Here is an 11,002-nt window from a genome sequence, read left to right as displayed (position 1 = left end):
TACATGGGAATGGAAACGGAATCTGCAGGTATCTGTGTTGTGCAACATCACTCGCGTGGAAACAAACGGGTTCAGTTTCTCACAGCAACCCCTGGTACGCGCACACCCCTACGCGGAACAAACACCCTTATTACCAGCCAGCTGAAACAGTAAATTATCACCTTGTTTTCTGTGGCAACGCCATCGGTTGGTTTGAAACGGAAAAGTGACACCAGAAATGAGATACAGCTCGACCAGTGAATGGGAAACGTGGTTTGGTTTTTTTTTTCCATCCAGTCTGTTTACAACCCAAAAGCGAGTACGAACTGCTCAGAAGGGTCCAGTGCCCGGCTGCGCCAGGACGCCTGGAGAGGAGCACCGCACAGCCACCTTGCCGTCCGGAGCTGGAAGAGACGGCGCTAGGAAAGGCAGCTCGCCTCTCTCCCCTGCACTACCCCCCCGGCAGCTAGTACCACACGAGAAACAGTGAATGAGTGAATGGCTTTGGCAAATTCATACGCGTTTTCCCTTTTTGATTTCACATTAATTACAGAAGTCTTCTATGCAAAGCACAGACAGAGTTTCAGCTCAACAACTCCCCCCTCTCCAGAGCAGTGAGATAGCCCCTCACAGGGGTAATAAGGACCTGAGCTCGTCACTCAGGAATAGAACATAATAGCAAACAGCTTTTTTTTTTCTTTTTTTTCTTTTTTGCCCTTTTTTTTTCTTTTTTCGTCAGAACAACATTGTGAATACATCCAAAGTGTAGGAGTGTATCGTAAGTGCAAATGTTTTTGCTACACAAAAGGTAAATGGTAGGGGAAAGTTGATGGAAAACTGAAAGCAAACGGACAGCATTACTCCAAGGTTGCCGTCTCTCATGCAACACGCTTCTTGAACACACACAAGTCTGAGACAGCTGCTTTGAAAAACTCTCCCATTTGCCACAGATTCACTGTACAGTGGGAGCAGAAAGTAACTTCAGGGAAGTCAAAGACATTTTCAATGTAGTATACAAAAAAAGTTATGTATAAATAAAAAAGCTGTATAAGGAACCGCAGAGCTTCAAGTACATTAAACCCTGAATTCAATGAGGCAGAGGTTTCAATGTTAAAGTGACTACTTCGTACCAGCGCTGGACATCCCCCCTCCCACCCTCCTCCCCCACCCCACCCACATATTTCTGTAAAGTTTCAATATATACAGATTTTATGCTCATTGTTAATTACGTCTAGTAATTGTGTCTTTCCCATTCTATCCTGAAATTAAGATACAAGAAGTTTTTTAGAAGAAAGGCCAAAATTAAACATTCCAGCCCTATTACTCCATTTTAACAGATTCTCTAAGACCATGGAGGTGACCAGAGAAGGTAATTTGCCCACAAAATTGCCTTTTAACGTCATCCTTCCTGAGCTGCAAATGCCTTCAACAGTCTACTGATAGGACAAGTCTATACTAATAATCTGAAAGCTACAATAACTAATGCTTGCACCATGTATTTAGAAAATGGTAGTAACCAGCCATTGCACCATTTGGCCACGGTCTGCAGAACGTCCGCGCTGTGCTAAGGTGCGAACTGTAGAGTAAAAGCTCCAGTAAACAACAAAATCCCGTTAACTTTGCAGAGCAGCTCAGACACTGCACTAGAGAGCGCACAGGCGACAGAGCTGCAGTCAGGCGTTCGCCAGAAGCGTGGTGCCATCTCAAAAATTTAAAACAACAGGGAAAAGTGTGACGGTGCGTTCCAGTTAAGGAACAACTGACAGTCTTAAACAGCAGATTTAAGTTCTCCATCGAAATCACCAGCAGTTCTGTGGATTTCTTCCAGGCCTCAGCACGAAACGACCAAACTATCCAAGATTACTTATCTCATTTTAGAGACCACACAAATTTAATTCAGCAGCTGACTCCCCCTCTGCTGATGCCAATTAATCAAAACAGCTGTTAAATCTTTTCCTCACAAAGGAATTGCATTATTGTTATTCAGTTTGCAAAGATGTGGTTAAAATGTGTATTTTAACATTTTGTGTTTGGCATATAGAACAAACCCCCTACAGTTACCAAAATACTTTGAATTAGGTATTTTCTTATCTCAGAATGTTAAAAGTTTTTTTGAAAGATTCACCTTCTCTCCAATAGCGTGAAATCCAGTTCAGACTTTTTGTTCGTAAGTTGTACAAGCTTATAAACCAATCTCCTATTTTCCCTTTTAAGTCCAAGCCCAGCTGTCAGCTATTATTAATCTTTTTTTGGTGGAAAAAGGAGCACCTGTAAGAAGTTTGAAAACAAAGTCAACCAAGACATCAGGCGGCATGGCACAGGAGTTGCAGCAGGCCTCAATTCACAGCATTTTACAAGTTTTTAAGCCTTCTGTGAACCTTCACGTGTTCTGCGATACTCGGCGCACCGGCACGTCACAGCAGGACGTCTCGCGTGGCGACCGACGGTCCGTGGCTCTTGTCTGCTCCCCGCCACGTCAAACGCTCGTGAGGGCGTTCTGGTGCCACCACGCCATTTCCCTCTGGTCAGTAAGCCACCACGGACACAGAATGAAAAAAGTATGTAGGTGCACTCACGCGACAGCGTATCTGCAATATTCAGAATGCTCTAACTTCCTAAGAGAAAATCATTTGAACATTACCCAGCCTAATAAATAATATAAAGCAAACACATCGGGCCTTACAGACACTGTAGCAAGAGCTATGTTTGGAATTTCCGAAAAGGTTAAACACCCCCAGTAAGAGCTTAAAAAGAGACATTTATCACACAAAATGTTAAGAAAAATAAAATCCTTTTTGTAAATTTTTTTTTGTAAAAAATACCAAAATATAGCACTGCTTTCAAGCAAGATTAGTGTTTCAGACATTCACTGTAGTACGGACCACAAGATGAAGTGCTTCATAGATCCCAATAGCCCTCTGTACCATGAACTGACCCACGAGATATCTGCACAGTTATGCCACCCAAGACACCCCCAAGTTTGTAGGAAAGGCATCTGCAGACCTTCAGAAGATGAACTGCCAGATCAGTTAAATGGCACAGTAGCTGCTTAAAGAGATTGTAGTGTATTTTGTAATTTTACAATTGCACACAAAAAAATCCCCCCCGTACATAAATTTGAGGACAAGAAGGACACCAGCCAGAGGCAAGACATGTTCTAAAATCCCACATGTTCTTTTTCAGCCTGCTATTTTCTTGAACTGAGAAGTCACCACATTCCTGTAGGTTTATGTAAGCAGTTTTCCAGAGACAAGGTTCTTAATTCAAAGGCTTAATTTAGCCAGGTGCCAGCAACACCTGAAATTAATTCTTTTCATTCAGGATTATTTTCAATACCCATTAGCAAAAAGCTAGCACGAAGTTAGCTAATACCAGTATACAAGTCAAAAGTACACTCTAACTATACCAGGGCAGGGGGAGACGCACAGTGCTTTGTAAGATTGTGGGCTAGGGGAGGAGGTTCACCAAAGACTAACTTCAGCCTGGGGAAACTAGTCCCCCGAGGCTCCTTGCACAAGAAATGGAGGAGGATAGGTTTTTCAAAAGAAGATCTGGAGCAGGAGCCTACCTAAGCCACTTCAAAAGCCTCACTGAAGGAGCCTGTCTCTCTACTGATTAACAGAGGAAATCCAAGAGAGAGCCGTCTCATGAGGCTGAAGTTGGCTGCTGTGAATACGGCCCGATACCCAGATAGAAAATACCCTGTTCATTGAAGAAGCGCTGAGATTTTTTCTTAGCTCCATTAACAACGAAGATTAAAAAGTTAGAAGATCTCTCTCAGCAAAAAAAATCTAAACATTCTGTCAAAACAAACATGCACATGGCTCAGATTCCTTAAGCGCTCAAATTTCCTTTGAGGCTAATAGGAGTCTGAGAAGGCGGCAATAAAGAATCACACTAGTATCACTGCCATAAAACAAGTGCAGACTTGGCAGATGACAAATACACACGCACAGAACAATCCTCCATCCAAAGAAGTCAATGGCAGAGCTCCCGCTGGCAGGATTAAGACTACAGTTCTGAGTGTGCTGCAGTATGTGACCGAGGCTGGGAGGCTCTCCTAACTAGGAAGGTTTTCCAAATTAGGTGGGATAAAGAAATGACCATTGTGCAATTAAGCTCTTTCTGAATTTCCATCTATCTGCAAACACCTGGTTATAGCTCTCAAGCAAGGAACCATGATTTCTTCCCTCCTTAAACAATGCTAGATCTTGTGTTACAAGCACTTCCAAGGAGTCATACACCTGATTTCTCATAGGAAAAGCTTTACAATAATATTCATAAGTTAACATGATATATAACCTACCTTCTCAAAATGCCTTTAAAAATAAGTACTGGAATGGAGGCATTTCAGGGTCACCTGGTCTGAAACCCACATCTGTCTTTATGGCATCTCAATGTTACACAGAGTGGGGAGCCTTTATTCTTTTCATAAACTAGACACAAAAGTTACGTTGGCTTTGCTATTTTGTTTTTAAAGACACGTTGACTGATCAAAACCAGATCTTCAACACCCTTTAAAAATTAAATAAATAAATACGTTGCTATGCTTTGCTTTCTACACTCAAAGAACATATTATAAACAGAATATTCTTTTCACTGTCAAAAGGTCTACGTTTTTCTTTGAAGGCCAAAACGTTTCTGGTTTCCAACAGTAAGAGCTGCTGTAGCACATTCAAGGGTAAAAGAAAGACCAAACAATAAAAAACAAACACCACTGCCTGCTTCTGCTTGCTAAGATTAAATGGTCCCGTTCCCAGTTCACACACGACGGCTCTGATGACAAAGACTGAATGTGTCATAGCAGTCTCTTCAAGTTCATTGCCTGTTTGCCCCTCTTCTCCCCTCCCTTGTTTGTTTTTAAACCAAATTCACTCCTTTGCTTCTTCTACAGGATTCTGTGGTTCCAATTTGCACTTTATCTTGCTCCAGTACTCAGGTGCCACAGGAGATTTAGGGTCATGTGCGGAGCAGCAGAGACGGCCATCCAACGCTGATGCCACCAGGGCTCCCTTCTCGTGATCTTTACAGAACGAATGAGGGCAAAACTCACAGAATGAAACTGCAGGACTGCTACAGACGTCGCACTGATGCCACGGACATTCCCACTTTCCTGAGGATGGGAGGGGAAGGGAGAAGAGAGAGACAGGAAGCTGAAATTAGTGCATTTCGGGGACAGCACTGGCCTTTAACCCTTACTCCATGTTGTAATTGTTCAGATGAATGCAAAGAAAGTTCAGAAAAATCAGCTCTTACTGTAGCTGCTACTTCTGCGTCTCATTTACAAGAATCTGACCGGAAACAGCTCTTAGTCGTTTCGCCTTTTTTTTAGGCCTCACTTGGCTCAAAACATTGCTGCATGCATAACGAGAGCTTAAAATAGTTAGATTGACCTCCTTTGGCATCAAGGCACCAAACGTCCTTGCAAGATGGAGTTTGTTTTGTACATTTTTCTGATTTGTGAGCATCTCTTATTGATGTGGACACAGTACTCGCTCAGATGGGTATCTCCAAATTAAGTTTTAGTTCAACTGCAGTGTACTTCAATGTAGAAGACTGAATGCATTAGTTTTGAAAAATAAGCAAGAAATGGCTCAGAGAAGAACAAGTTGTGTAAAAATATGTTCGAGCATAAAAAACCCCAGATCCCCCAAACCATTCAGACACGTATTTGTATGACCACGTGCTGAACTCTCAGACTGCAAAGGTACACTGAATATAGCAAAAAAGGAAAATCAAAAGCTTCTTGCTGCTGTGTCCAAGCCTCGCTGACGTCCCTTTTGGCTGGGTTACTGTCGAGAAACAGAGAGCACTCTCCTTCACAGGGACATGGCATTTACAGTGTGTCGAGACCCGCGTCCCAAAGAGTGAGAATAACACCAAGATGGGACTCCAGACCTCTAATGAAGTTGTAACTAGCCTATCTGGGCCAGGCTAACCCTCTCCCCACCAAACTTCAAAGGAAAACAAAGCCAACAAAAAAACCTAATTCAAGTTGCTCTTGGTGCTAAGATGCTATCATTTCTTTCTCCTCAAAATAGCTAATTTGCTGGATAGCTTCCCTGTTTCTAATATGCTGAAAAGGTATGTGACAGATTCAACTTCACTCATAGCAGCCTTTTGGTTAATTTAATCATTGACTAATCTGGACTTCCAATTATTTTCACCAAAGTCTTTGGAATCGGGAAGATTAAAGAGATATGGACTTTTACAAAATCCTGCAATCGGATTAAGATGTTGTATTGAATAATTTGAGCCCTAGCTACAAAAAGCTATGCCTTAACAGGGAAAAAGTCAAACAGAAGATACGTGCCATCAGGATACAGCAGATAATTTAAATACATTTACTGATTAATCGAGCCCTACACATCATGCTTGCTATGTCAGTGGTTTGAACCGTCGTTTGACTTGCGCTTGGTGACACTGGGACATCCAGACGATGCTTATATTTCAATCAAAAGAAGAGGAGGAAGTTTGATCCAAGAAAGAGATGCAACAAGAAGAACATGAAAAATTATTAGAATGCCTCTCTGTCCATCGGTTCTCATTTAGGAACACTGCCACCTGATGTATTTCTAAAAATGAGTGGTATCGCAAAAGCAAATATGCTGCATTTAATGTAAACGAATACTGCATTTCAGCTCAAACATTGTCTTGCTGCAGGAGGGAAAAGATGAATAGGAAGCCATACGATTGCTCTTACCAAAAGGTGGTTGAGTCAGGTTAAGGCATAGGAGGTGGTATGCTTTGGGACAGTCCTTTTTATCACACATGACTAGTTCTCCCCCATCTCCACACTGGAAACAGTTGTCTTCATGCATCTGCTTCTGTTCTGTTTTTATTTTCCGTTTCTTCTGCTTTAATTTTGCATTCTTCACCTTCTCTTCATTTGCCGTTGCAAATGCTGTCTAGCAATTACAAAGATCACAGCACACAGTCACTTTATAAACCCCTTGCATTAATTTAATCAACTTTGGGTTATTATTTGCATGAACTATGCTTAAATTAAATCCACTCAAAAAAGTTTTTAAGCTATAAAAGCCAGAAATGCCCATCCACATGTATCTGAATTAACACAATTTGGTAAACTAACTTCACCCTAGACACAACAGCACTACAGTGCTTAACTGTAAAATCTTTAGAGACTTTCAAGGGTGGAAAGTATTACACAGACTGAAGAAAGAAGTTAAATAAAACAAAAACCTCTCTTTGCCCGCTCTCACTAGATCTCTGGATTTGGGAAGAGAAGCTTCAATTTTCATCCATGTACCTTTGGACGCACTCCTAGGAAACCACTGCAGTTTTCTGCTCCACAATGACATTCGGTCCTACCATTGCCCAGGCAATCCAAATTATAATTAAATGTTAACTCCATTCCTAGAATTTAAAGAAAAACAATTCACCCACACAGACACTGAGGAAAGACAGGCTTGTGACAATGACATTTCATTACTATTTCTCTCTTCATAGTCTGTGAGATCTAGCAGCAATATATGTTTTAAAAGGGCAAGCTTGAAATAGTGCATTGATTTCATAAACTCTGAAAGTAGCAAATCCTGCCTAGATCAGACATAAGCAGCAGCTATACTATCATACAGACCCAGTTAAAATGGCAGATCAAGTAAAACACTTAACATGGAAAGATAATACCACACCAGACAAATATTGGTGAAAAGCAGCAATGCCATGGTAAGCGTTTACATGACACAGAGTTAACATTGTACTTAGCAACAAACCCCGTAGTTAGCTTTAACAGTAGTTTTCAGCTTCAAACTATTTCTAACTATAAGATCCCTGCTAAAACTGGAACTCAAATATTTGTCTCCACTCCAATGAATGACAAAGTTCCTATAAACATCACTGGTATTAAGTAACTTCAGAGAAAAAAAACCAAACATGGCCAAGTTAGGAACTTAGCCATTTCAAGACAAAAGCATACATGCAAAATAGTGCCATCTTTTTACCTGCAGGAATATCACAAAGAGCAAATAGTCCAACTCTAATGTCACCATTCACTGTCCATTTCTGTGTTTCACAGTTTGGATTACAACTATGGTTCATAAAACGAGAATAATTCCCCTTTGGGCCAGCATCTATTATCCGGTCCTTCAAATAAAAGACAAAGACATATTTAGTACTTACAAACAAAAAAAGGTTGCCTGCTGACAAGTGACTACTGATGGCTAAGGCAGCAAAAATTCTGCTTATTTTAAATTAGTTAGGAGTGGTAAGTTTTCCCTGTAGAGTTAGTTTTATGAAAAACTGTCTGAATATTTGTGCTTACAGAAGTGAAACAGGCACAGAGTGCACAACCTAAGACACAGGCTTTCTGTTTCATCTCTTCACCCATTCCATTAAAGAGAAATACAGATGTTATCCTCCTACTGACACCTGAGTGTCGGCAGGAGGATAACATCAAACATGGAATGATGCTTCTGCCAGCATTTTGCCCCTAGTTTCAACCAGAAACAGTTTATATTGAACAAGACATAATATTTACCTTTGTTACAGTTAACATATAAAAATTGGTTACGCTGTTTTCATGTGCACGTTTGATCCGCAATCTGCACTCTTCTTCGTCAATTAGCTCGCCAACATATTCATTCACAAATTCACCCTGAAAAGTAAACAAAAATAAGAAATCCATGCTTACTACTTCTTATGATGATAAAGGGAAGCAGCACAGAAAAAAGCATGTCCTATAAAAATATACTCTAATCATCACAAAAAGTATTAACTTTAACCATCTAGTAGGCAAGATGTGAATATGTGCACCAGGTATTTGTTGTCCAAGCAGTAAGCCCACTCAAAATAAAAAGGCAGCAGAGCCAAGCACTGTTTCCATATTCACTACACAAGCCATATTTGTCAGTTCTCCATAATCCTTTAAAGTTTCATGTTTTCTTTTAAAAAGGACAGTGAGACAATATTCATAGACTCCTAAGGAAACGTGAACTACTACAATGGCAAGTATTTTCACTACATACTTCACTTTTATTAGGACTTTTAATGGTCAATAAACTCAGAACATTTGCAGCACAAAGTTTTAATGAAACACAGATTATACAAAAATTGTAAACTTAAAAAAATGAATCACTAAAAGACATGTTTAAGAGTAGCCCTCCAGGCCAACAGCGTGTTCCCAACTTTTACCTAAGGGAATTCAGAAGAGCTGGGATGTGATTGATACCTTGATACAAGGGAGTCAATACTCAGCACTCTGAGCATCACTTTATCAAGACAGCCAGTTGCTGATGGTTTAAAACACTGTTAAAAATAGCTACTTGAAATACTCAAATTCAAGTGTCCAACAAGCACCTGATATTTCAGGAAAAACTCTTGTAACATACAGTACCAACATGTTAACAAGCGCTACCCTGCCAGCCATGCTCGGGGCAGACGCCTGGGCAGGCGACTTCCGAGATGCCCTGAAGGCTGCGACAGGGCTCCAGGCAGCAGTGCCTGTCCCTGCATACCCTCACCCGCGGCGGTCACAACCCAAACATGAATGAAGAAAGTGTTAAATGAAGGGGATAAGGGTGGAAATCAGGCAATTTGGGTCCCGTTTCTGAGAGGTAAGTCACCCAAGTGACTCAGAAGCCTGGCACTTGTTAAGACTGATTTACAATCTGGAATAGTCTGAGTCTTATCTAACACACATTCACTTGATAAAAATCACTTGGGTGCTTCTGAAAATTTTAGCCCAAATCAAAGGGAAAAAACTGAAGTCCCTTCAGCGCCAAGTTGCTTTCAGTTCAGCCTGTGTATTTGGGAACACCTGGACAATTCAACAGAACCACCAACAGTTTTCAGTAAAGCTCTTACAGGACACAAATGCATTTATAAAGTTTGCATATTAAATTCACAGGAACTCTACTATTAAAAAAAAACCCAAACCTGCTATAAAAATTCACCTGGTACTTGGGACAGGAATAATCATAGTGTATTGAAAGGTTTTTAAACACAGCTTTTCCCCTCACTATTCCTCTAGCTACTTGTTGTCAAATCAGTCAGGTATGCATAGGTTGAAAAAAGTCCCAAACGCAGTCAGAAGTTTCCACCTATAACCAATGGAGTGGTTAACGGCATCCTCACCGAAACTGGTCTGTTAAAACACCTCCAATATCACCCTACTTACATGCATGCTTGCCACAAACCACTACATAATATTTCTCCATCTCAGATTTCTAGAGACTGTAAACTACATTTTAAAAAGCCAAGGAGGTAGATGTCTAGTAAAAATGGACAAAAGCAAAGAATTCACAGTTGAATTTACTATACATAAGCCCAAAGCTTTCATCTTGAGATTGCAGGACCTCTTCAGTGGATTATCCTACACACTACCTGTGCATACAGTTAGATACCGCATTGCTTAATGGTAGAAGAATCAGTTCAGGATGTCTTTGCTTTTTCTATGCTTTCTGATTACACCGGAAGCTAAACACATCATCCCACAGTGATGATCCAATCCAAAACGTCACAGCAGAATTTCCAGTCTGGAGAGCAGCCACTTTCTCTCTACAGAGCAGAGCAGTGTAATCCTCACATCAAGTTCAAGTCCACCAAAACTGTCGCCTGTTTGCTCGTGATGAGGAGCTCCAGGATATTGTTGCTGTTAAGACGAGTGCAAATTCAAACTGAAGAAAATACGAAGGCAACCAAGAGCAAAAGAGTTCTCTAGAGCAGAGTCTTGAGGATGTGGGTTACATGACAAAAACAACTTGTCCTGAAGTCTTAAAGTGTCCGATTCCATCCGTGGACATAACTGCATCTTCTGCTCTTCAGGTATGCTCAGCCATCTCCTTGTTCAGAAACAACGAAGCCTGCATGAGTAAGAGCAAAACACACATCCGTCCATCAGATCCATTCCTCTGCCTGGCAAGTCAAAGCAGAGGTGAAATCCAGGCCAATCATCCTCATGCTTGCCTCGAAGTACAGCAAGACTGCAATCCAGCTAGACGAGGATTCTCACACTTAGATATGCAAGTGTAAGATTTTGTTTTTCATTATCAACTGCCGCATA

General features: G+C 41.0%; 1 protein-coding gene across 3 annotated transcripts in view; it reads right to left on the bottom strand.

The window, feature by feature from the left end:
* Window positions 1–1,168: 1,168 nt before the first annotated feature.
* The window catches only part of NSD3 (nuclear receptor binding SET domain protein 3), a 47,193-nt gene continuing 37,359 nt past the window's right edge, over window positions 1,169–11,002 (bottom strand). For 2 of the 3 annotated variants that reach the window (XM_050910360.1, XM_050910363.1), the window contains 5 exons: window positions 8,480–8,596; window positions 7,944–8,085; window positions 7,250–7,356; window positions 6,683–6,887; window positions 2,432–5,092 (listed from right to left, as the gene is read on the bottom strand). In XM_050910360.1, the coding sequence (XP_050766317.1) occupies window positions 4,851–5,092; window positions 6,683–6,887; window positions 7,250–7,356; window positions 7,944–8,085; window positions 8,480–8,596 (813 nt within the window). In that variant the 3' untranslated portion in view covers window positions 2,432–4,850. Of the gene's footprint in view, window positions 5,093–6,682; window positions 6,888–7,249; window positions 7,357–7,943; window positions 8,086–8,479; window positions 8,597–11,002 lie in introns of all 3 variants that reach the window. The other variant, XM_050910362.1, reaches the window with a different exon arrangement.

The sequence above is a fragment of the Gymnogyps californianus genome, chromosome 23 (assembly GCF_018139145.2).
Source record: "Gymnogyps californianus isolate 813 chromosome 23, ASM1813914v2, whole genome shotgun sequence".
Classification (NCBI taxonomy): domain Eukaryota; kingdom Metazoa; phylum Chordata; class Aves; order Accipitriformes; family Cathartidae; genus Gymnogyps; species Gymnogyps californianus.
Note: the sequence above shows the minus strand (reverse complement) of the source record. Positions and strands in the feature narration are given on the sequence as shown.